The sequence below is a fragment of the Petaurus breviceps genome, unplaced genomic scaffold (genome assembly GCF_028583685.1).
Source record: "Petaurus breviceps papuanus isolate PSGF00001 unplaced genomic scaffold, PetGlider_PUasm1.0 184, whole genome shotgun sequence".
NCBI classification, from domain to species: domain Eukaryota; kingdom Metazoa; phylum Chordata; class Mammalia; order Diprotodontia; family Petauridae; genus Petaurus; species Petaurus breviceps.
This window is the reverse complement of record NW_027185793.1, coordinates 11,252,068-11,277,984: the sequence shown is the minus strand read 5'-3', so window position 1 is coordinate 11,277,984 and position 25,917 is coordinate 11,252,068. Positions and strand designations below refer to the sequence as shown.

The following is a 25,917-nucleotide window of genomic DNA, read 5'->3' as shown; positions in this document are numbered from 1 at the left end:
AGCTGACCAGCAGTGAGCATTTCAGAAATAATCAGTGAACCTGTTGAAACACCATGCTGGCAACAAGGTTTGTGTGTCTCCGGACCCTAACCCTACCTACCTTCTAGCACTCTCCACCATTCACAAAAACCTCTCCTGTTCTGAAGAATCCCATTTTGAAGACAAATCAATGGCTCTTGCAACCAACAGGGGCTATGCCACCAAATCAAGATTTGGGATCCGACGTGGAAAAACTGGCCAAGGAATTAAGGAAGCAGCATTTGAACCATCAGTAGAAAGAGTGTTTAAAATTGATCAGATGGGAAGATGGTCTTGGAGCACTCTGCTTCTATGGCTTGGGAATGCCAAATGAGATTGGGGCTATTGAAAAAGCAGTAATTTGGCCACAGTATGTGAAGAATAGAATTCATGCCACCTATATATATTTCGCAGGGAGTGTTGGTTTAACAGCATTGTCTGCCTTAGCAGTTAGCTGATCACCTGCTTTAATGACTTTTATGATGAAAGGCTCTCGGTTTACAATTGGAGCAACTTTTGCAGCCATGATTGGAGCTGGAATGCTGGTTTGGTCAATATCATACGAACGGAGCCCAGGCCTGAAACATCTTGCTTGGATGTTCCATTCTGGTGTCATGGGTACAGTGGTGGCCCCTCTGAATTTGTTGGGTGGCCCTCTGATCCTCAAAGCTCTCTGGTATATAGCAGGTATTGTGGGTGGCTTCTCTGCTGTAGCCATGTGTGCTCCAAGTGAAAACTTTCTAACCATTAGGAGTGGGCTTTTGTTTCTTCTTTGGGATTTATGTTTTTACCACCTACCACTGCACTTGATACTGGTCTTTATTCTGTGACAATGTATGGTGGATTAGTTCTTTTCAGCACGTTCCTTCTATATGATACCCAAAACGTCATCAAGCATGCAGAAATAATGCCCATGTATGGCACAGAAAGATATGACCCCATTAACTCCATGATGGGAATCTACATGGATACACCAAATATCTTTATGTGAGTAGCCACCATGTTAGCAACTGGAAGCAACAGGAAGAAATGAACTGATTGCATTTTGAACCATCCAAACTTCGTCAAATACCTTTGCTTGTGTTCTTGGTGTGTGTACTTATTAAATCATTTCTTGTACAAGCACTTTGATTGAAGTCGGAAGTTCAGAGCCACTTCAGCATGGTTGAGATATTCCAGTATAATGCGATGCTTCGAGTTCTACCTTTCTTGAGAATACATTCAGCAATTCTCTTGCAAATAAGCACATAAACTTTCCAGTTTTCATCTTTGAGAAAGTGCTAATGGAAAAGGATCAAACTTTTCAGCAGTATCACTTTATTTCAACATTCTGTTGGTTGTCCATATTTTTACTTGTTTCATAGTATTTAACACAAATTCTTATTTGCCATCCAAAAAGGAGTCAGGTGTGTACAAGAAATAGTTTTCCCCCCACCCAGAGTTGATGTAGAGGACCTGTCTCTAGTTTTAGATTCACCTGTAAGAGTGTTAAGTATTGCCACTTGCTACCTGGCAATGGATAGGGTTTATCAGGTCTGGTTATTGATGTATAGCTTTCTTTAACATAATTAACACCCACCTGATATTTTCAGGTAAAACATCTATCCTTTTTTTTCTTTTTTGCTTTTTGGAGGGCAATTGGGGTTAAGTGACTTGCCCAAGGTCACATGGCTAGTTTTTGTATTAAGTGTCTGAGGCTGGATTTGAACTCAGGTCCTCCTGACTCCAGGGCCGGTGCTCTATTCACTGCACCACCTAGCCGCCCTTAACCCATTTTTTTTTTTTGGTGCCTTTAGGAGGGCAATGGGGGTTAAGTAACTTGCCCAAGGTTACACCGCTAGTTTTTTTTGTGTGGGTGTTGTGTCTGAGGCCAGAACAGAACTCAGGTGCTCCTGACTCAGGGGCTGGAGCTTTACTCACTGCACCACCTAGCCGCCCTGAAACATCTATCTATCCTTAAAAGACAGCTAAGTGTCATTGTGACAATACCTTTGGAATATCAATATAATACTCATATTTCAAGTATAGGGAAGGTACTTGGCAATACATCCAGTCTCACAATGTTAACCTACCCCAAGTATTCTTATCATAGTTTATAAGTTCTGTTTTTAATCATCTAGAACTATTTGTTTTGAGACATATTTTTGCTTTAAACTTGAAGCTTCAAAAGTATCAAATAGGTTGCCTATTCCAAGCTTGCAGTAAGTGTATTGACACATGTAGATGTTGCTTTTCCAACATATGTCAAAGATTGTGGCTTATTTTTTTCTTTTACTTTTTAAAAAGGTACTATTTGTCATTTAGGATAGGGAATCATTTTCCTTTCCAGCACTATCAGAGATCAATGTTTTTGCATCCCTTCCCCACTAAATGCTAAAATTAGAGGCCAAATTAGTTCTGTCTTCTTAAAATCATTTTTATTAATGTTAATTTTTCCACATATTTTCCCCCTCAGTCCATTATTAATTTAGAAAAAAACTTCCTTGTAAGTAAAGCTTGTAAATTTATGATACAGAATAAGTTATTTTTGAAAGTTTTTTAATGAATGAAATTTGAGTCTGTAAGATCATTTGCAATGATATAATTACTATTTCTGGCAAGATGTGTTTATCACCAGCTATCCAGAAAGAGCTAATCTATCCATTGAAAAGATATGATGTGCTTATTTCTGAAATAATAAAGATCTAGCTTGATAGTTAAAAAATGATTTTTCATTCATTTATTTAGTCTTTCATTCATCTGTGGATCCTTAAGCACTATGAGTCAAGAGCATCCTTGTGCAACACTAAAGAACTACTCAGGAGAGATGTTTCCATGGGTAGGAAAAGAAGGGTAATAATTTTCCTGGAAGTTTTTGGATGAGATTGAAGTTACCCCCATGGCTATGTGTGAGTAAAGAGGACAGTGGCCTGACTGCAGGTATAATAATAGTACCAAGGTTGTCAGATCACAAGTGGAAAGATCACTAATTTCGGAACTGGAAGACCCAAATTCAAGTCCCATCTTTGACACTTAATCCTTATGTGACCATGGGCAAATTACTTGGCCTTCCTGGGCCTCAATTTGCTCATTCATAAAATGATAAGTCTAGCAGATACGGTTCCTGAAGTTTCTTTCAGTCATTGATCTTAATCAACAGTTATTAAGTGCCTACTATATGTCAGGCAATGCAATAAGCACTGGGGACACAAAAAGAGGCAAAACAGAGACTTTGCCCCCTAGAAGTTACAATCTAATAGGGGAGACAACATATAAATAAATACATATAAATCGAGCAATATACAGGATAAAGGGAAACTAATTAATAGAAGGGACTAGAATTAAGAGGGGTTGGGCAAGGTCGATTTAGTTGGGACTTAAAGGAAGTTGGGGGGCAACTAGGTGGCACAGTGGATAGAGTACCAGGCCTGAAATCGGGAAGATTCATCATTCATTCAACCAGGCCTCCAGACACTTAGTAGCTGTGTGACCCTGGGCAAGTCACTTAACTGTTTGCCTCAGTTTCCTCATCTGTAAAATGAGCTGGAGAAGGAAATAGCAAATCACTTAAGTATCCTTGCCAAGGAAACCCCAAATGAGGTCACAAAGAGTTGGACCACTGAAGAAAAAGACTGAACAACAAAAAAGGAAGCCGGGGAGGTCAGTAGGTAGAGTTGAGGAGGGAAAGCATTCCAGACATGAGGAATTACAGATCTAGGATGCTAGAGCCCCTTTGGTGCTGCAAAATGAAACTAGAGGGTAATGTGCATTACCCTGGTGCTAATTAACTGGGGCATGATTGGAGTTAGGAGGAATTTACTCATCCCTACCCAAATATGGGGTGAAAAATATTGTGTAATGGATAGAGATAAATAGCTAACATTTATATAAGGTTTTAGTATTTACAAAGTTTTAGTATTTACAAATATTTCCTCATTTGATCCTTACAACCCTTGGGAATTATTTGTAATATAAATATTAAAAGGCATAATACCTATTTTACAGATGGTAAGACTGAAAGAGGTTAATTGAATTGCCCTTGGTCACACAGCTAAGAAGTATCTGAGGTCACATTTGAATTCAGGTCTTTCTGACTCTAGGTTCAGTCCTCTGTTCACTACTACTTAGCTGTCTAGATTAAAGATCTATCTAGTCTTAGAAAAAGGAAGACATAATTTTAAGACTGCCTCTGACACATATAGTACTTGGCCTTGTGCAAATCACTTAACCTTTCTATATACAAGACAACTTGTCAACCAGATGGAAAAGACCTCTAACCTATGGATGGCTGGAGCAGAACAAAGCAGGCCAGAGACAGGAGAGTCAGGAATCAAACAGAAGTTTAATTTCAAAGTGAGGAAAACAACTTGCAAGGAGGCAAACAAATGGTGGAGCCCTGCCCCTAGAGAGGTGAGCAGGGGACTGATGCAGTGTTGGCAGATCTCAATATTCATACCTACATGGCCATGCAGTGACCTGTAGCCCTGACGATGAGAAGTAACAGCAACAATGTGACAAGTTTGATTCATATCAGGGCTTCATGACCAGAACATGGATACAGCAAATGCTCGTCCAAGCTCAGAGAAAATAGTTCTGGGATTTTGCTGTGCTGGAGATCATCCAGAAGGTGAGCACAAAGGATTGTTATTATGCCAAACTTGGGGCACAGCTTGCTTGCTGGGCCTTAGCTTAGAAACATGGTGTCTGCTAAGATCTTCATAAGACTATAAACTGTAGGACAGTAGCTTATCTTCACTGACAGAAGTTTCAATGGGGCTTCTCTACACCAACAGTTTTCAAATTTCTTGGTTTTAGTATTCTCCTACACTTTAAAAAAATTGAGGATTCCAGAAAGTTTTTATATTTATGTGGGTTATATTTATTAATAATTACTGTATTAGAAATGCAAATATCATAAATAAATGAAAATAGCTTTGATCTCATAGTCTCCCTGAAAGGGTTTCATTTCTAGAGCTGACTTTGAGAACCACCACTTTGTACCAGGTGTCTGCTGTCTGATGTTACTTGGATGTGTCCCAGTTAGAATTCCCTTTCAGTCCTAAGGCTGCTGCTAGAGTACTTCTACATTGAGTGGTTTTGTTTCTTCTCTGCAGAATGGTTTCTATCTGCTGCTGACAGGCTCTATTTCTTCTCAAAAGCATCTGTGCAGAGAAGTGGTTCAAATCCAACCTTGGGCAAGTTACTTAACGCTGTCTGACACATCTGTTTCCTCATCTATAAAATGAAGAGTTGGACAGGAACTGGATTTGAAATGCTCATCCTTGCAGAAAGGTCTGGAAGGCAACTGGTAATTCAACACTAGAATTTAGAAAAAGAGATTAGGCTTCATATATTGGCCTGTAGGCATTTCAGACCCAGTTTAGATGATTCCAATTTGAGCCAAGCCCCTGAAAGGGAATCCCTTGGGTCATGCCTGATTCTCCATGAGACCATTTTGGAGTTTTTCTTGGCAAAGGCTTGCCCAGCTTTGAATCTGAACTCAGGTCTTATCTGACGCCTGGGCAGGTGTTCTATCCGCTGCAACACCCAGGTGCCTTAAGTGAGTAAGAGGAAGAATTTCTTTCTCTTCCTACTTCTTCCCACTATGTCTCTAGAAACTGGACTAGCAGGATCCAGGTACGTACAACAATATAGAGAAAAATTCGAAAATATATAGGATTTAAAGACAAGACAATTTTGTTATAGAATCATTTATATTATCACATTAAATTTGGCAAAAAGCTTTTCATACACGTTCTCATTTAAGTCTTGCACCAAGCCTGTAAGGCAGGCACTAATGGTATTATTATTTCCATTAAAGAAATGAGGAAACTGAGGCTATCAGATGTTTCATTTGTCCAAAATCATACATCTCATAAGGGTCAGAGGCAGTGATGAGTTTCTACAGAATGAGTTGATTTATCTCTTGTCATTCTAGAACATGTTCCTTGATTTGTAGGCTGTAAATAACCACAAAGAAGAGGGTCAAGAATGTGTAGTACTCCTTCAGATAATATGTAAATTAAAACATGTTTCAAATTTTGCTTTGGATATTTGACTAATGAACTACTGGCACCGTAACATTCATCCAAATACTTTCTACAATTTAGTACCACTCATTCTGTAAAATACCATGGAATAAACGATGTTGAAGATAAGGAAAGTTAAAGGCAAACAAACTTCCCGATACTCAACAGTAAAACAAAGAATGGAGAACTAGAAATAAAGCACTTCCATCATATGTTGTCATTTGACATTTGCAATTATTTCCCTTATTTCATAGTCTCTCAAATGTAACTGTAAATGGTTAAGACCTTCTATTGTACTTTGTATCTCTTCACAATGCTAATGAAAACAGAAGCTAATTTTAAGTGTTTCATAAAATATTAGGCAAACTTAGGTCCCACTGCACAGTTCTGGGAGCTACCATCTTACTGAACTAAATTTGGTATGAGAATCAATAGCTTTCTATGGTTTTGTCATCAGCCAATCCCAAGAATGTGATTTAAATTAAAAAGTATTAAAGTTTAATATCCAATAATTAAATAAAAACATTTTGTTTAATAGACATGTTGACAAAATCTTTACCAATAAAACTTCTTAGAGAAGAAGGTATGCAGTTTTGGCAAATCTTTAAAATTATGACATCCTGGTGTTAAGAAAGCCTTGACTTTGAATCTTATCCCAGATATTTAATAGCTGTGTTACCCTGGATAAATCACTCAATCCTTCATGCTACTTCATCTGTAAGATGAAGGGGTTGGACTCAATGAGCTAAATCTATAATGCTGTTATCCAAGACATATATATATATATATTTTTTTTTCTTTTTGGAGGGCAATTGGGGTTAAGTGACTTGCCCAAGGTTACACAGCTAGTTTTTTTGTGTGTTAAATGTCTGAGGCCAGATTTGAACTCAAGTCCTCCTGACTCCAGGGCTGGTGCTCTATTCACTGTGCCACCTAGCCGCCCTGTTAATCCAAGATCTTAATTCACAAATAGGTCATTTGGAAAACATCTTTTGAATTGCATAGTGGTAGGCTTATCTTTATAAAACACAAATTCTGAAATGTACAAATTATATTATAGAATCACAGATCTTGTACCATACAGGGTTATCTATTCTAACCTTCTAATTTTATAGAGGAAGAAACTGAATTCTGGGGAAGTGACTTCCCCAATGGGGTTATAGAATTTCCAAGTGACAAAGGCAGGGTTTGATGAATTCAATATTTAAAAGAAGCCTACAGTGAAGGAAGGAAATACTAAAATGGATGTTTTCTCTTTTAATGTGGGTATTCCTTTCAATGACGCAAACTATAATCCAACCATGCCTGCCAATCCATGTCCTTCCATAAACTCAATTCAAGGGGCCATTTTTGATTTGCTTTGACCCCCTGAGAATACCAGTGGAGTACACAGACTAAGTCTACTCCATAACAGCATATCAAATGCATAACTCTCATTAATATTGCAACACAGTATCCTTTTCAACAGGAATGGAGTGGTTTGTCATGAAAATCACGTTTTTGCACATTGTTTCTGTCCTGTGTTGAAGAGAACTTTGTAAATTTCTTTTCAGAAAAAGTGTTCATGAAACCCAGCAAGAAAAATTGTAACACGGCAGCCCAGTGAGTTAAGCAAAATGTTTTTTTTAATTCAAGTTTTAAAGACCTGAATTGTTTTTTTCAATAGAAAAGGGTTTAAAATTGATAAAGGCATGCTAAATCTATTGACAAACAAGTTACTTTAAGAGAAAATTAAGGCCAGATGTACTATGATTTTTATTTAGTAAAATAAGTTATATTAATGTTTAGTTATATATAGGAGACAGCTGATTTTCCGAGGCATCTTCATTCAAACAGGAAATATTTTTTAAAGCATTAAACTATTTTCTAAGTCAACAAACGAAATCGTATCTCTATTTTAAGCAAAACCGAAAAATTTGGTAGGTGACTGGATAGAAAGTAAGCCTCAGGAACCAGCAGCGCCCGAGCTCAAACCCCGCCTCCGGCTGTGTGACAGCTCTCAAGATTCTAAGTTGCAGAAAAGAGCCTGGCACAGGTGGAGGTCGGGCGCTGTCACAGGCCAGTAAGTGCCCATGTACGTATATGCTCATACATACCAAGTATCCATTACAGAGTGCAGGGTGCATTATGTTCCGCTCATACAGACTTTTGGGCTTTTGGCAGCCCGTGGCTTACTCTAACATGGGCCCTTGACCTTCTTTCCTTGCAAAACTGGGACCAGAGCCAATCTGTAACCCACCAGTTCTTGTGCCGGCAAACGGAGGTCAAGGTGCTGCGATAGGGGCAACAGGAAGGGGAAGGCAAGTCCAGGTCCCGCCATTTGCCCGGTAAAGTCTCTTCCTAGGGTGGGAGATAAGGGAGTAGGGCTTCAATCTCTGCCAAATCTCACGATTAAAAAGGCGGACAAGGGATCGGATTCCCCCCCCCCCCCCCCCCCCCGCGCCCCCCCTGCCCTGCCCGCTACAGCAGGACCCCCCCCCGCGCCGGGGCCGCCAGCCGCTGACATCCGTTGCCAGCCCCGCCCCCCCCGCCCCTCCCCCCTCCTAGTGCCAGCTGCTCTCGCAGCGTCAGAGCCGCGGTCACGGGCGCGCGCGCTGGCTGCTCTTCGGTTAAAATGGCCGGAGAGGGAGCTCGCTACTCCTCCCCCCGCGGCCGGGCCGCCTCGTAGGCGGACTGAGCCTGGTCTTCCGACAGTTAGGCCCCGGCGCTGGCCCGGGCCTTCCCCACCCTCCCCCGCTCACCCGGTTCCCTGGCCACGGCATGAAGCCCCAGTCGCGCGCCGGGGCCGCCAGCAGCTGACATCTGTTCCCGGCTAGGCCGTGAACGAGCAGCGAGTGAGTGTGCGTGTGAGCGCGCGTGTCTCGCTGTGGCGGCCGGCGGGGGGAGGGCTCTCGCCTCTCCCTTCTCCTTCCCCCCTCTCCGCCCGGCTCCTTCCTCGGGGCCTTCTATATGGGCCACCTCCTCTCGAAAGTGCCGCGTAACCGTCACAGCCAGAGGGGACCCCGGTGCTGCTGCTGCTGGTGCCGCCGCCGCCGCCACCGCCACCTCCTCCGGCTGCCCCACTTGCCCCCGGCCAAGGCTCCCCCCCTGCCCTCGCCTTCCCCGTCGCCGCCGCCCCGCAGCTGGGACTGTTTGCTCCGTGGGCCCTGCATGCTCTGCTTCATCGTGCACAGCCCCAGCACGCCCGCGCCTGCCGCGGCCGCCGGTCTAGAGGAGGAGCCGCCGCTGTCGCGGGACCGGGACCGGGACCGGGCCTACGCCGCCTCGCAGCACCTGGCGCATCGCAGGGTGGCCGAGGACTGCGCCGCCGCCGCCCGCCACTTTCTTCTGTCGTCCGCTGCGGCCGCCGCCGGCTCCTCATCGTCGGCGTCCTGCTGCAAGGAGCTGGGCCTGGCCGCCGCCGCGGCCGCCGCCGCCTGGGAGCAGCGGGAGCAGCAGCAGGGCAGGAGCCTCTTCTTCCCCGGCGTGGGGCCCATCCGCTTCCTGGGGCCGCCGCCGCCTCCCTTCCAACTCTTCCGGGGGCAGCCGGCGGCCGAGCCCCCCGCCCTTCCCGACATGGTGTGTAAGCGGAAGGGGGCCGGGGTCCCCGCGTGCACCCCTTGCAAACAGCCCCGCTGTGGCGGCGGGGGGTGCGGGGGAGGAGGAGGAAAAGGAGGCGGGGGCGGCGCGTCGCCTCCGAGGCCCCCAGAGGCCGGCGGCTGCCAGAGCCCCGAGCAGTCCCCGGCGCCGCAGCTCTGCCCTCCGCCCGCGGCCTCCGGCTCCTCGGACTGCGCGGGCGCCGCTCTGCGGAGGGACCCCGCGGGCCACAGCCTCGGCGGCCCGGGGGCTGCCCCGGCGTCCGTCCCGCCGCGCCCGGACGGCGGCGACCCTGACTCTCTGGACGTCGCCGACAACCCCAGCGACTGCTGCCGAGAGCCGTCCCCCGAGACCGCGGGCATCAATCAGCTGCCTCCCTCCATCCTGCTCAAGGTGAGCGTGGGCGGCCCGAGCCCCCACCCGCGTCCCGCCTCCGGGGGCTGGCTCCTCGGCCCCTACTCTGGCGGCGGCGGGGGGGGGTGGCCTGAGAGCTGGGGGGCAGGGAGGAGAGGGGCGGGAAACCGATGCCACCCTTGTACCCGCAGGATCCGAGTGCGGTCCCCCGCCACCCCGCCAGCAGAATGGTTGTGTGCTCCTGGTGAAGTGTTGTCACTTCCCTGGTAGAGGAAGAGGGGTGGAAAAACATTACAAGTGAAATTGAATGGTATTCCTTGCCGCAAATATTTACTAAGCCTGTAAGCTTTTGGGGATACAAAGACACCCCCCCCCCCCCCCCAAACAACAACAAAACAAATAAAAAGCTCCATGAAACTCTTCCCCTCCATGAGCTAACATCCTACTGGGGCTTTGCCACAGGTACTGGAACAAGTCTTGTATAAGGAGTCGCAGGGGAAAAAGAGACAAACCACTTTTGAAAAATCTGTTGTGGGAATGAGAAAAAAGGGGAATGTTTAAAAAAGGAGGAAGCACTTGTGCTTGAGCCCTGGAGGAAGATGAAGAGTCTGAAGGTGGAGATGAGTATTGGAAGTTTTCCAGCTGAATCCTTCAGCTTCCTGTTGCTAGGTGATAGAAATATCTACCTCTTTAAAGTCTGTGGCGATTTGGAGATAAAAGGGAGACTTAGAATTTTACCTTGGGAGTTTTGAGTAACAATCTAGTAGTTACATTTTTGTCATTGTTTGGTGACATACTTTCATAATATTGGCCGGATTGTATTAACTTGTCTGTTCCTATTCCCCTCACCCCAGGTAATTTCAGCTGACATAATTTATGACTATGAAATTATGAACGTGAACTACAAATGCTTATTTTGTAGTTATTACAAATATATATGTAAAATTGCAAATTATTAAATACAGTGTAGTTTTAGGAGGATGGCACTAGCATTTGGTTTCTCGCAGAAATCTTGTTAACAGGTGTTGTATTAAGTGCCTTTTAAATGCCAAGCATTCTGCTAAATGCTTGAATACAAAAAAGAAAGGCATAAGCAGCCTCTGCCCTCAAGGAGCTCACAGTCTCTTGAGGGGAGAAACTTCCAGACAACTATGTACTGAAGTGGACATCCAAGAAATAACAAGATAGCAGTGCCAATTACAATTTATATGAGTGTTTATTAACCGGTGACTACCTCCCTAATAAGGAAGACAGCCTGGAGCTTCTGCAAGATGCATTTTTATAGAACTAGGTGTTGCTAATCAACAAAATGTGGTTCAAAGGTGGGGGGGTGGTACCATTTCTAGTAAAGTCTTGGGTACCTAACAAGAACAGACTTGTATCTGGGGTATTTTTTTAGCAACATATATGAAAAGTTCCCTCACTATTATGGCCTATCAGGTGGTTTCCAGGGACCCTGGTAGGGGCCCCTTCTGGCAGGTTTTAGGGGGCTTTGGTGTGTAATTTCTGGTGGGCACTTCACTCCTCCCTTTTCTTGTTCATATTTGAAACTCGGACCCAACTGAGTCTGGGGGGTCCGATCTTTTGACTAGGGCTATGGTTCCCACTGTGCTGATCCTGCCATATCAAGGCCAGCTAGGATAGGGACTAAAATGGGGGCTGCCAGCAAAAAGGTGTTCCTGCATACAAGTGGTCAGAAGTTAAGCTTGGTTCTGAGGCTACCAGAGTGCTGCCCGTGTTTGCAGGGGTGATGGTAATGGGTAAACCCAGGGCCATCTGGGGTTTGATTGCCACCAGGAGGTGGGTTGAGGACTGGGTTGGGATTGGTGGGAGTAAAATGCCTTGACACCGGCGTGCGTTGAATAGTGAACAAGGTACTGGGATCCCTTCCTGTGACATAAAACCTGATTCCCCCAGGTGTCCCAGTTTTCCAATACTGTTTGGTCCAATCCAAAACCCTGATGACAGTGAAATAAAACGTGGTGGTCACAGCTGCCATCAGAGACCCAGTCAGCAATGGTTACACAATCCCAATTGGCACAGTGATATTTCCCCTGTCCCTCACAATCGGGGGACCCATTCTCAGGGCAGACATACGACTGGGTTGACCAAAGGCTGCTTTTCTGCCCACGTCTCCACAAGCAGCACCATTGGCCCCCACGGAATACATGCCTGTATAGGGAAACAACATGAACCTGGGTCGAGCAGGGCATAGTGATCAAAGAAAAAGGGTGGGCTGGCCATGAGTCACATTTTTGCAATTAGAGCCCCATCAATTGTCTTAGTAAGAGTCCAAGAGTACAAGGTGGGAGCATAGGAGTTGGAACCGGCCAAAGGCAGGAATGCCAGGAACAGGAGCATCAGGACAGTCTCTTAATCTTCACTTGTAAGTCACTGCAGCAGTGGATTCAGGCATTTCTTCCGGCCACCTTAACAATGGAGTGGTGTGGTACACTGCTCCGGACTGCATTCTGGATGTCTCAGAGAGCTTGGAGGGACTTGAGAAGGGAATCATTCACAGTCATACATAACAGCATTCGTCACCCAAAGTACAATAGCAGGTGGGGTGCCGAACAGAATTTCAAAAAGGGGAATGAATTTTACACATATGCATTCAGTTACAAATGTTACACTTGCTTAGATAGTGGATCAAAACAGCAAGTTCTTTTCTGCTGTAAAATTTGTTACATCAATTCAGCAATAAACATGTATTGCAAGTGGAGGTTTTAGTGGGCCTCTTAGAATCACCCTAGAGATCTTAAACATTTCTTCTAAAAATATTTTCCTTTTTTTTTTTTTTAATAAAGCAATTGGGGTTAAGTAACTTGCTCAAGGTTACACGGCCAGTTATTTTTGGGTGTGATGCTAAGTATGTGAGTCCGGATTTGATCCCCAGGTCATCCCAGCACTGGGGCCGGTGCTCTTACTCATTGAGCCACCTGGCCGCCCCTAAATATTTTCCTTCTTCAAAACAGTTTCAAAATTTATAAATGATCACTAAACTTTTATGAAGGAAGTTAGTTGAAAACTTTTAAATGGTCTTAAGCAGTTTGCATAACTTTCTATACATGTTCTAATTTTAGATGAAAATTAATATTAGATTTTCCAGTAAGCTAACATGAAAGAGCTTATATCTTTTACTGATTACTTGCTCAGAGCATAGAGACCTGTTATAGAGGGGAAAAAGCAGGGACATGTGACATTCCAAATGTGCCAGGAGAAAACATCCTTGGTTCTGTGTAAATTCATGTATAGTTACAGATATTCCATCTCCTGCAGCATCTGTTCCATCTCATAGCTAGACTCAAGAATAGGTGGGAAACATTACTTTTCAAAGAAACCTCATGGGTAAACTGAGCCAGGAGTGATCCCATCCCAGACAGAGGCTAAGATTGTCCCTTTGGCCTTTACCAAATGTAGACTTCCACCTGTTAACAGTACAGGATCACATTCCTCTTGGTAGCTAGTGGCATTTCTTCTCAGACACTGATTTAATGTAGACAACTATACCCAAATTCAGACTCAAAATAAAATTTAGTTATGGTCCCAAGTGCTTTTTAACCTAAACAACAAGCTTCACCAATCACAGCTTAGAGCCAGTTATAATTATTTCTATTCTCATGGGGCTGCAATAAGTAATAAAGATGTATCAGATTTTGTAATATAAGGAATTCCATTTTCCATCCTTCTAAAATATAAAGGCCAGTTTATAGAAAATCTTTTTAATCTTTGCAACTTTTCAGCAAGTTAGGTTCATTTACTAAAACAAGTACCTTTCTCAGGCTGAACGACTTTGCCTGGAGATAGTTATTAGGGGATTTGACAGTTTTACAACATAAGGAAAATTTATATGAATTGTGAGCAGGAGAGACGGCTCTGAATGGGCAGAATGAGTCAGGCAAGTTGTCATCCAGTTAGTTTCCTCCTTTCCACATACAGTAATCAGTTAACAGTTATAGGTTTTTGCATTAAAATAGTAGCCGAAAATAGTTAATAGTTTTACAAGTTTTTCTAAATAGCAGATATACATATTTAAACTAACACTACTGGTCTTACACAATTTTCTCCTCAGTCAGGTTTTACAGTATACAGTGTAGGGGCGGAGTCAAGATGGCAAGAGTTGAAGCAGGCCTTCCGCTGGGCTCTGGCTTCCACCTTCCCCAATCCATATAAAAGGGGATTCTAAAGAAACTTTGGAGTTGCAGAACCCACAAAAATCACACAGAGAAGCTAACTTCCCACTAAGGAGAGTCTGGCAGGCAGGCGGAATCAGCCAGTGCAGCTCTCGGGGAACTGATCCCAGCCCCACCTGAGGCTTTAGCCCCAGGGCAGGCCTGACCAGCCCCCGGCAAACAGACCCCAGATCAGCAGCAGCTGTGGACGTTTCCAGATTTATCAACACATAGATGGGAAGGACAAAGTGAGAGGTCAGTTCAGTCTGGACTTGGGGACCCAGTAAGTGGGAATATGTGGCTTTTGTCCCACAGCCAGCCAGCGCTACGTGGCAGCTTCAACTCCAGGCTTGCAGAGTTTAGGGGGACCAAGCACCAGTCTGAGGGGTAATTGCTTTTGCTTTAATCCTCTTGGATCTGGATTGCAGTCTAGGGTGGAGGTACTGGGGTGTGTGCCCAGCTTGCCAGAGCATGTGGAGACCTCAGAGAGGGCACCCATCTAATACCTCCGGCAGCTGAGAAAACCCCAGCGTTTGGGACGAAAGCTCCCCTGTCTGGTGGCAGAGTCCTGCTGTGGCAAAAAGCCCAGGGGTCAAGTGACAGAGGGGCGACATGACCAGGCAAAGGAAACAAAGCAGACAGAAGATTCCAACATTAGACTTCTATTTTGGGGACAAAAAGGAGCAAAGCATGGAACAGGAGGAAGACAGTGAAGTCAGAACTCCTGCAGCAAAAGCTTCTAAGGAAAATACAAGCTGGTTACAGGCCATAGAGGACTTTAAAAAGCAGGTAAGAGAAGTGGAGGAAAAATTGGGAAGAGAAATGAGAACAATGCAAGAAAATTATGAAATGAGAGTCAACAGCCTGACTACCTAACTCAAATGGCAAAAGAGGCTCAAAAAGGCAATGAGGAGAAGAATGCCTTAAAAAGCCAAATTTGCCAGATGGAAAAAGAATCTCAAAAGCTCCCTGAGGAGAATCATTGCTTCAGAATTAGATTGGAGCAAATGGAAGCTAATGACTTTATGAGAAATCAAGATGCTGTTAAACAGATCCAAACAAATGAAAGAATAGAAGGAAATGTGAAATATCTCATGGGAAAAAACACTGACCTGAAAAATAGATCCAGGAGAGATCATTGAAAAATTATGGGACTACCTGAAAGCCATGAACAAAGTAAGAACCTAGAAATCATCCTCCAGGAAGTTCTCAAGGAAAACTGCCCTGATGTTTTAGAACCAGAGGGCAAAATAGAGGTTGAAAGAATCCACCCATCACTTCCTGAAAAAGATCCCAAAAAGAAAACTCCTAGGAATATTATAGCTAGGTTCCAGAATTCCCAGATTAAGGAGAGAATATTACAAGCAGCCAGGAAGAAACAATTTGAATATTGTGGAAACACAATCAGGATAGCCCAGGATCTGGCAGCTTCTACACTGAGGGATTGAAGGGCTTGGAATATGATACTCTGGAGGGCAAACGAGCTGGAATTAAAACCAAGATTCACCTACCCAGCAAAACTGAGTATTATGTTTCAAGGGAAAATATAGTCATTCAGTGGAATAGAGGACTTTCAAGCATTCTTGATGAAAAAACCAGAGTTGAATAGAAAATTTGACATTCAGATACAAGAAGCAAGAGAAGCATGAGAAGGTAAACAGGGAAAAGAAATCATAAGGAACTTACCACAATTGAGCTATTAACATTCCTGCATGGAAAAACTACAATTGTAACTGATGAAACTTTTCTTAGTAGTTGAAGGGAATAGAAATATATATGTCTATATATGAGGGCATATGGGCAAATGAACACATATGTGAATGTGTGTATATATGTTTACAGGTATACATAGATGGAGGGCACAGGACCAATTTAACAGGAAGGGATGATACTTAAAAGGTGAAATTAAGAAGTGAGAAAGGAATATAATGAGAGGAGATGGGGAGTGACAGAATGGGGAAAACTATCTCATATAGAAAAGGCAAGGGAAAATGTTTACAATAGAGGGGAACAATAGAAAGGCAAAAAGGAATGGGTCAACCTTATTCGCGTTGAATTTGGCTTGAGGAGGGAATGAAATACACACTAAATAGGGTATCTCACCCTCTAGGAGAGTAGGGGTGGGGGAAGGGGATGAGAGGGGGGATAATGGAAGGGAGGGCAGGCTGGGGGGGAGGGAAGTTGGGAGCATCCACTTTTGAAAAGGGATGGAATGAAAGTAGAGAGTAGAACAAGTGGAAGGTGGGATAGGAGGGAAATATAGTCAGTCTTTTCCAATATATCTACTATGTTATTGTTTTGCATTAGCCACACATGTACAACCTATACTGAACTGCTTATCTTCCCAGTAACTGTGGGAGACAAGGAGGAAGGGAATGAATCTGGAATTCAAAGTTTTAAAATCAAATACTCAAATTTACATATATATATATATATATTGTGTGTGTGTGTGTGTGTGTGTGTATATATATATATATATATATATATATATATATATATATATATATAAAACTAATATTACTTTACATGTAATTGGGAAATAAGATATACAGGCAATGGGGCATAGAGATCCACTGGAAAAGTCAAAAGGGGTATGGAAGAAAATAGGGGAGGGAGCAGATTGGAGGAGGGGATATCCTGTGGGACTGCTATTTTGGGGCAGTTAGTAGGGCAAAAATGAGGAGAAAATTTGTAACTCAAAATCTGGTAGAAATGAATGATGTAAATTAGAAGTTAATAAAGCATTTGGGAAAAAAAAAAGAAAATTTTAGCTCAAACAGATATGATAGATCTTATATGCTATATATGAGTTAGGTATCCTGATATTATAAAGATTGTTGAACAAGATTCTGGAAGCCTTAGTCTATCTATAAAACAAATTATTTAGTTATTGTAAGGCATAATAAAATATGATGTTATCCTGAAAAAAAAAACCAAACAATATACAGTGTAGAAATACAACAATAGTATAAGCTGTGAGATGGCATTAATTGCATTTCCAAATTACATATCTTACCAAGAGGCTAGTTGACTTCTGACTTCATTTTCTCCTCTCTTTTTCTCATCTCTCCACTTTACAGAAGAATTGAGACTTAGGGTTGAATTATGTATGCTAGGTCACACAACCAGTCAGTGCAGAGTTTGGAACACACCGTTTCTTACTGACAAGGTTTTTCTCACTTTTCTGATTTTCTCTCATTCATCTTTCTCTTAGCTGTACCTCTCTTGTTTTTCTCTTTTTGCTCTATATTCAGGGTGTTTTCTCCCTGCTCCATTGTTTTCCAGGAGTCCTAAGCAATCTTCTTTAATTCCTTGGCACTGGAACAAGCAAAGGGATCATTTGCAGCAAGGGAGAAACCTCTTAGATGATACTGAAGTTGGGGCTTCATGGTACTGAGTGAACTCTATATTTCAGGGGAAAACCCTCCATTTTTCCAAATTCATCACACTCAAAGCACATTATCTGCCTGTACTTTATCAAAGAAACCATAGCAGACCCTGGTTATGGGAGTGGTCATTTTGGGAGAAAAAAAAGGGCACTGCTTAACTAGGGAGTGCCAGGAGATTGTAGCCTGAAGCATTGAGGAGAGGGTTTGGGGAACTTGAAGTAGAACTCTGCTTATTTAGAGGGGTGGGCTTCAGGGTACCCGGGCATCTTTTAGGGTACCTGGGGATCTAAGGCTGTTGCTAATAGGAGCTAAACCAAGTATCCTTTTATTAAAACTACTTAGGCTGTGGAAAGAATATAATTTTAGGCTAAATAGCTCAGATGTATCCCAGGCTTAGTATATGGGATAATGATTAACTTGTGTTTATACCTTTGTTTCACAAGCTTCTTTTCCATTGTCTAACTGTTCCCATGTCATTCAGAAAAATGTTCTATTCTAGGGATTTAACCTTTCATGTAGGCAGATGATAAGCCAGTGTAGCTCTGATGTAAACTTCTGTACCTTCCCCCATTTTTTTTTTTTTTTGGAGGAGGTTAACTCAAATTAACTTTACTGCAGCCCTAGGTCAGTTATAGCCAGGACAACAGGGAGAAAAAAAAATCTTAATGGTTCAAACCTCTTACTGTCTCCTCAGCTCCGTCAGAGCTGGATGACAGGGGGAGGGCTCCATAACTCCAGCTAAGAAGAACTGGGACCACAGGAAAGAGAATCTTAGCAGTTGTCACTTGTCACTGTGGCACTGGTCTGGTCAGAGTTGGATCACAGTGAGAAGGCACCGTAATCCTTAGCCTTGTCAGAGGTAGGACTATGGGGAGGGGAATCTTAGTGAATTTCTTTTGACCTTTTGCTCAAGTAAACTTTTCTTAGGTGTTCATTCCTTTAAAATTTCATATCTATGCATTTCCCAAATTACAGCACTCCAAGACTTTCAGAGAAGCTGCTTCACATGTGACATAGATAATACACCTGTTTACCAGTAACAATTATGGTCTTAATTTTGAACTTTGAAATAAAAAAAATTGAATAACCAATCTGGTGACCTTAAACTTCAGTTTTTGTAGTTACACAGAACTAAAATTTTTCTTGGTGCCAAATAGTAACCAGAACGAATTCAATTACATGGATCTATATTCTCAATGATGTTGCACAGTTCTCTTTCTGTGACCCAGGAAAGGGTTAAGTGTTAGTCCTATTCCAAAGTGCAGCTTGGAAACCTACTTCTCTTTGATTATTGAAGTGATTCTTTCTCTTAGATAGAACTTGGCTGGAGTTAAGAGACTATCAGTCTTTCTAGCGCAGATCTTGGCTGCTTTTGGATCTTACAGGGTGGCAGATTCAGCAACGTTTTTGTCTCTCTGGTGGTCCCTTGCACTGTGATTTTTGGATTTAGAAAGGGAGCCCAGGGAAACCGCTGGAGAATTAGAGAAAGTTCATTCCCTCCCTTTGGGGATCCCAGGTAGAACAACTGAGTGCCTGGAGCAATGGTTGGCAGTTGTCCCAAGTAGGCTGCTGGGTTAAGGACGGGGTGAAGGGGGAAGAGCCCTGATGGGGTGGTTGAGTCAGGGGACGGGGAGCTGGCAGGAGATTGAGATCTTTGGCAATGGCTCCCCAGGCTGAGACTCGGGGCCAAGCAGTTTATCTTCTGGTTGGCCAGTGTGGGCTGGATCAAAAGTACCCTCAGATGGCCAGCCAGTGCCGAATTGGGGCCATTCAAATTGACAAAATATGGACAATTTCTCTTTATTCACATAGTACCCATAATTTTCTGCGGTTTTTCAGAACTCCTTAAAGTTCCTCAGAAAATAGTACTGGGGGCTTTCATTCCCCTGGAGTGTAGATGACTGTTGACCCATAAAAATTAAAGTTACAGAAACAATTAGAAAGGCAGATGACCCAAACAGAACAAAGAATTAAAGGTACAGAGAAAACTAAGGCTACAGCAACACCTAGTAATGGAAATACAGAAAGCACAAACTGGACAAAGAGTTAGTGGATAGAAACACCAAAAAATTCAGAAAAAAACAAAAATAAACTATCAAGGCACTCTGACAGCATCCTGTGGAGACCAGTAAGGGCGTTAATGCTGTGTCCAGCCTAGCCTCTTACTTTTTACAAGAGTACTCACCAAAATGAAAACACTCGTGGACCAAATTGAAAGAATTTGGGAAGGACTCAGGTTCCTGGTTCTCTCAGGAAAACTATACAAGTCTGGGGTCGAGGAACATCAACTCGGTGGCCACACCCTAGGATCATATTTCTCTCTCGGCTCTCCAGGGAGCTGGTCCAGCTGTCAATATAAAGCCAAAGGCTATCTCGGTAGGACCTCGAAAATGGAAGAGGACATCCAAGAAATAACAAGACAACAGTTCCAGTTACAATTTATAGGAGTGTTTATTAACCACAATGACTGCCTCCCTAATAAGGAAGACAGTCCTGAGCCTTCGGCAAGATGAATTTTTATAGAACTAGGTGTTGCTAATCAACAAAATGTGGTTCTGGGGCGGGCGGGGTGGGGGGGTGGTGGTGCCATTTCCAATAAAATCTTGGGTACCTAACAAGAACAGACTTGTATCTGGGGTATGTTTCTAGCAACACATATTTAAAGTTCCCTCACTATTATGGCCTATCAGGTGGTTTCCGGTGACCCTGGTAGGGGCCCCTTCTGGTGGGTTTTAGGGGCTTTGGTGTATAATTTCTGGTGGGCACTTCAGCACAAACAAGTTATATACAAGATAAATTGGAGATGATCTTAGAGGGAAGGCACTAAATGTTGATGAAACAGGAGAGGCTTCTTGCTGAATGATTTTATCGAGATTTAAAGAAAGTCAGGAGGAGATAAGCAGGGAGAAAATTCCAGGCAAGGGGAGTGGGGTGAGAGGGGGCCCTGGCAACCAGTAAAAATGCCACAGGATGTCCTGGATTTGGTGGCGTAGGGGAGTCACATGTTCAGATCTGTGCTTTAGGAAGTTACTTTGGCAGCAGTGTATATAGGATGTACTTTTATGGGATGAAACTTGAGGCAGAGACTAACATTATTGCAGTGATCTAGGTAAGAGATGATGAAGCCCTGAATTTAGATGGTAGCTATGTGAGTAGAGAGAAGGGCTTAGAAGATAGAAACAGCAAGATTTGGCAACTGACTGGATACAAGATGTGAGGGAAACTGAAATTGCAAAAATGGTGGTACTTTTTTTGGTTTGTTTTGCTTTTTGGAGGGCAGTTGGGGTTAAATGACTTGCTCAAGGTCACACAGCTAGTTTTTGTGTTAAGTGTCTGAGGCCGGATTTGAAGTCAGGTCCTCCTGACTCCAGGGACGTGCTCTATTCACTGCACCACCTAGCCGCCCCAGGATGGTAGTATTTTTGACAAAAAAAATTACTACATGTATGTAAGTCTCTGTGATATCCAGCTTGAAATGACCAATAAGCAGTTTGCATGCAGTTCAGGGAGGGACTGGACCTGGATATATAGATCTGGAGTCATTTGAGTTGAGAGGATAGTTAAACACAGGGAGCTGAGGAGGTTACCAAGGATAAACAAGATAAAACCTTAGGGAGCACCCACAGTTGGGGTTATGATATAGTTGCTAAATTAGCAAACGAGTCTTAGGTGTAGCCAGATAAGTAAAATGGGAACGAGAGTACAGTTGGAAAACATCAAAGAGGCAAATCCAAGAAATTAGGGTGGGTCAGCAGTGCTGAGCTCAGCACCTGTGGTTGGCCTTGGCAAGAAGAAGGGTCACCTTTTTGTCAGAGACTTGGAAAAAGAAAAAAGAGAGTGGAAGTGATGTCAAGGGGTTTCAGGATAAAAAGAATGGTAGAATGGGTTCGTGTAACTGTGCTCAGTGTTCTCAATAAAGTAAAAGGCTAGCTTCGAGAGCTGGGAAGGAGTAGGTGTGGAAAGATTGAAGAGGGAAGAGGTTTGGTGAGGAGTGAAATAAGGAATTAGGGAAGAATAAAAGGACTTGAGGCAACTAGAGCCCATTTGAGATTGGATAACATTTTCAATTTCTTTTTTTTTTTTTTAAGCAATCAGGGTTAAGTAACTTGCTCAAGGTTACATGGCCAGTTATTTCTGGGTGTGGTGCTGAGTATCTGAGCCCGGATTTGATCCAGGTCATCCCGACACTGGAGCCGGTGCTCTTACTCGCTGAGCCACCTGGCTGCCCCGACATTTTCAATTTCTAATGTAGCCTGTCAGCAAAGGTGAGAGACTACACCTGCTTAGTTCATTTAGCAGCTGGTGAATAGGAGCAGAAGAGATGACACCTCGAATAATCCAGGGCTGAGCTTTGTCAGAAGATGAGCAGAAAAAGGGGCTGAGAAATTCTAGAGCAGAGAGCCCAGTGACGAGTTAGAACAGTTAATGACCCTTGAGTCTTGACTGGAAAGGGTAGAAAGTGAAGTCAAATCAAATCAGGGTTAACATCCTGGAAACATTGCCCAGGGTTGGAGGAATTGGAGGTAGTGGTGAAGATGAAGAGTAGGTATGGAGGCAGGAGGCAAAGGGAGAGATGGAGCATTATGTAGTGAGTTAGAGGAATGTTAGAGTTCTGATTGAGGAAGTGAAATACTTGTGGTTCATGGTGAAATCCAGGTATTATCCATGTGAGTGACTGATGTGGAGTGAAGGAGTAGGTTGAAGGATTTAAGGAGTTTGAGGAACTGGGAGATTAAGAAGTTTGAGGGAGCATCAATGCAAATGTTGAAGGTTTCTAGTGTAACTGAAAGAGCTGGAGAGGAGAGGCCAATGGTAAGCCAGGTTTATGAACTCTGAAAAAGAAAAGAAAATGACCTCAGTGTTAGGAAAACAACCTGCACCAGGACTGGAATTTTGTGTAGTCTTGATTGAGGGGGTGTCAAAGTAGAGGTTGCAGTGATGTTGGAAATGTCATTGGGAAGCTGAGTATTCTGACTTTCCCTCCAGCACATATTTGTATGATTGCTAGCTTCCAGGAATGGAGAAGAATGGTGAGGGTTTCAATTTCATCGTTGTCAAGCCAGTGTGAGAGAAAGGTTCATGATGAAGGGAATTTTGTTCCTTATCAAATGGGAATTCCAGAGGGCTTAGTAAAAGAAAGTGGCTAGGTTTGGAGTGTAAAATGAGTGGGGTGGGGTTAAGGAGAGTGGGGATGAGAGGGCAGGAGGTGAATTAGTGATAGATTGCCTCCACATAGCCAATGATTGACTAATAATATATGGACAGGGAGAGAAATAGAATGTGGGAGATAGTTAGCCATAGTAGTATGTGGCAGATGAATAGTAAAGCTATATTAGTCTGTTTTGGTGGGGGAGTTTCCACATTTGTAGCAGGAATGAAATCTCAGATTCAGAGCAAAAGAAAAAATTTGGCACAAAATGTAACAAATGTTAATTTTGCGGTTGTATCTGAATTGGATGTTTCAGACACAAAACCATGACTGAACACTTGGCACCAAGAAGTTAAGGAAAGTGCTTAACATTTCTAAATCATCAGAAAGTCAGTTACCACAAACATGATCTCAGTCTCAGGGCAACCTGCATTTTGCAAGGTTTGAGGAGAAGGGAGTTATGGTAGCAAATGGATTTTAAACCCATTTCCTACCAACCACCGCCTCCTAATTCAGTGTACTACAATTTATTTGGCTTGGTTGTTTTTATTTTGTTACCAAGGTATTATCTTTATTGTTTTGATTATGCCCTTAAAGCCCATTAGACTCTTTATCTTTATTGTTTTGATTATGCCCTTAAAGCCCATTAGACTCTTTAATGTTGGTGATTTAAATACTGGCATTAAAAAAAAAAGTTAAGCTAGGAATTAAACTTCTGTAGGCTTTTAGGGGTGGCCTCTTTGGAGTTTTTGGGGTTGCATTAGCCCAGATAACTTTTTAGACACAGTATAGAGTTTATTTAAGCTCATTTACTGTCCCTTGGTTGTTCTTTTCACCATTTTACTCAACAATACTTTCATTATCCTCTTAATAATTTCATTATCTCTATATCCCCTCATCCCCAGAGCCTGTTTTTTCCACACTGTAGTCCACTTGCCTTTTCTAGACACCTATTTTTGTCATGCTGTTTACCAGTCTTTTTCCAGGAGGCCAAAGCTAGTATGACCCAGAGGTTGATGACTCTCTTTGGAAGTGGGATTGATTTCCTTTTCTTTTTTCAGTCACTTAGAAGGTTTTATTCCTTGAAACTCTCCTACCCCCAACTTAGAAGGTTCCCTGTTTCTGTTTGGGTTACAGTCTTAGCTAACATTGGCCTTCCTTGAAGAAGATATTGTGCTAGGGAAATGGGAAGATGAGATGGCATTTTATTATAGTGCTCTTTTTAGCCTAAAAATAATTTGGCTTGGTAGAGGAATGACAAATTTTAAAATCCTTTTTGGTTTTGTGGGCTGCCTTTGGGAACCTAAGAACCATTTATTTATAAAAAGGTTTGAATTCAATCCCTTGACCTGGAAATGAACTTGTAAATTAGGAACTATTATATAGATCAAATTCTGTTAAACCGAACTCTTAAGTTCAAATTTTCAGCAGTATAGAATTTTAATTATTTCAAGCAGTAGATAACATAATTGTGAGAATTGGGGAAGTTTTTGTTGCAGATAGGTATGTGTATATATATCTCATATATTTTTTTGCTGTGATGTTTTGATCTAGCCTTTTACAAACTTAAATCCACACATACTATAACTAATAATAATAATATATAATACTGCTTTAGGATTTAAAATTTTTGCATTTTCCTTGTAATTGAACTTGGGACAGTTTGTGGCAGTTACGTTAAGGAAAAGGGAGAACTTAACACGATGAATATTTACAATTTTCATTTTAAATTTGTATGATTTTGTAATCTGGATAAATTTGCTCTCCACCCACATGAGTGAATATAACTTAATTAATACTTTATTGTTTTATAATTAACACTTGAAGGAACTGATATTTCGTCAATGTGGTGACTCTTGCAGAGGACCACCCTTCCTTTGCTGCCTTCAGGGGTTGCTGTGGCAACATATTACTTGGGGACCAATGTTTCTTTGATGAGCCTGATTACAGATAGTCCACATGGTCCTTTGACACCAGATATTCTACTGGGTCTCTATTTGAAACCTTTTCAGGATAGCAGGATATGCCATAACTGTCTTCCATTGGCGTAGTCTTTGAGGATTCAGGTTAGCTTCTATCCCATGTAAAACATTGGAATAGGACTTTAGTGGTTACAGTTACCTCAGATTTTGTTTTATTTTTTATCTTCTGAGTTAGCCTTTTTGTCTCAGCCTCTCATTTTATTTCTTTCTAGATTTTCTGGTAGTTGTAGCACATCTCCTCTTTCTCTTGGCTTGAGCTATTTGGCCTTAAAATTCTTCTCTGCTAGCCTTTCTTCTTCTTGAGGGACCTATCAAACTTTTTTTTGTTGTTTGTTGTTTTTTTGTTTTTTGTTGTTTTTTTTGTTGATTATTCACATATTTCTCTACTTGCTTGTTTTAGCAGATAGACTGCTAGGCCTAGTATCCAGGAAGATTTGTATTAAAATTCTGCTTGTGACATTGGCTAGTGGTATGATTCCCACTTCACAAAGTGAGGATCAAGTGAGATGTGTGTAAAAGAGCTTAGGAAACTTTAAAGCTCTATATAAATGCCACCTGTGATAATTACTGCTCTTGTTTTCTTCAGTCTGATTTTTTTTTTGTTAGAGCCATTCAGATTGAAAGAGTCTTAGGGCAGGTTGTTGTCTTTTGTATTTAATGTTGTTTGGTTGTGGGGTTTTTTTTTTGTTTGTTTAGTTTTTTTTTGGATTGTTATAAAGGTAGATGAAAGGACTTTGTATTAATGGATGTTACATAAGTATAAGGATATAAATTTGCCTTCTGCAGGCTCATTGAAAGCAATTCCAGTATCAGACAGGAGGATGATGGTGATGATGTATATGCTTCATCATGTTTCCACATGATTTTGATTTCTTCCTCTAGGATGTCTTACCATGACTTTGGAAGTCTTGCAGCAGACTTAGTGTAATGTTCCAGGTATTTCATTTCATTTGCATAACTTCTGCTCATCTATGTAATCACTGTGTATTAGTGACTCAAAATCCTGTCAGTCTTGAATCTCCTGTGTTTCCCAATATCCCCTATATTGCCTCTCTCTCAAAGGGAATAAATTGAAGAACTGGGGATAGTTGTCAAATAATTGAGAAGTGGACAAATTGCTTTTTAAGAAGTACATTGCCCAACATCTAAAAATTGTGTTTTAAAATCAATGATTAGTTTGTTGTATTTATAACAATCAGGCTCGTTTTGTACACTTTGTAACTTAATAAATTAGTAACCCAGGAATGGAGGAAACCAGTTTCTCAACAT

General features: G+C 42.3%; 1 protein-coding gene, 1 long non-coding RNA gene and 1 pseudogene across 3 annotated transcripts in view; 2 read left to right on the top strand and 1 right to left on the bottom strand.

Moving 5' to 3' along the window:
- Window positions 1-1,485, top strand: LOC138161326 (growth hormone-inducible transmembrane protein pseudogene; annotated as a pseudogene).
- Window positions 1,486-7,633: 6,148 nt separating this feature from the next.
- LOC138161330 (uncharacterized) lies at window positions 7,634-8,894 on the bottom strand. Its single transcript, XR_011168333.1, has 2 exons — window positions 8,768-8,894; window positions 7,634-8,366 (listed from the first exon to the last, which is right to left on the bottom strand). It is a non-coding gene; the product is annotated as an uncharacterized lncRNA (long non-coding RNA).
- Window positions 8,895-8,974: 80 nt separating this feature from the next.
- The window catches only part of FBXL17 (F-box and leucine rich repeat protein 17), a 572,591-nt gene continuing 555,648 nt past the window's right edge, over window positions 8,975-25,917 (top strand). For both annotated transcript variants that reach the window (XM_069088133.1, XM_069088132.1), the window contains exon 1: window positions 8,975-9,995. In XM_069088133.1, coding sequence (XP_068944234.1) covers window positions 8,976-9,995 — 1,020 coding nt within the window. In that variant the 5' untranslated portion in view covers window position 8,975. The remainder of the gene's footprint in view (window positions 9,996-25,917) is intronic.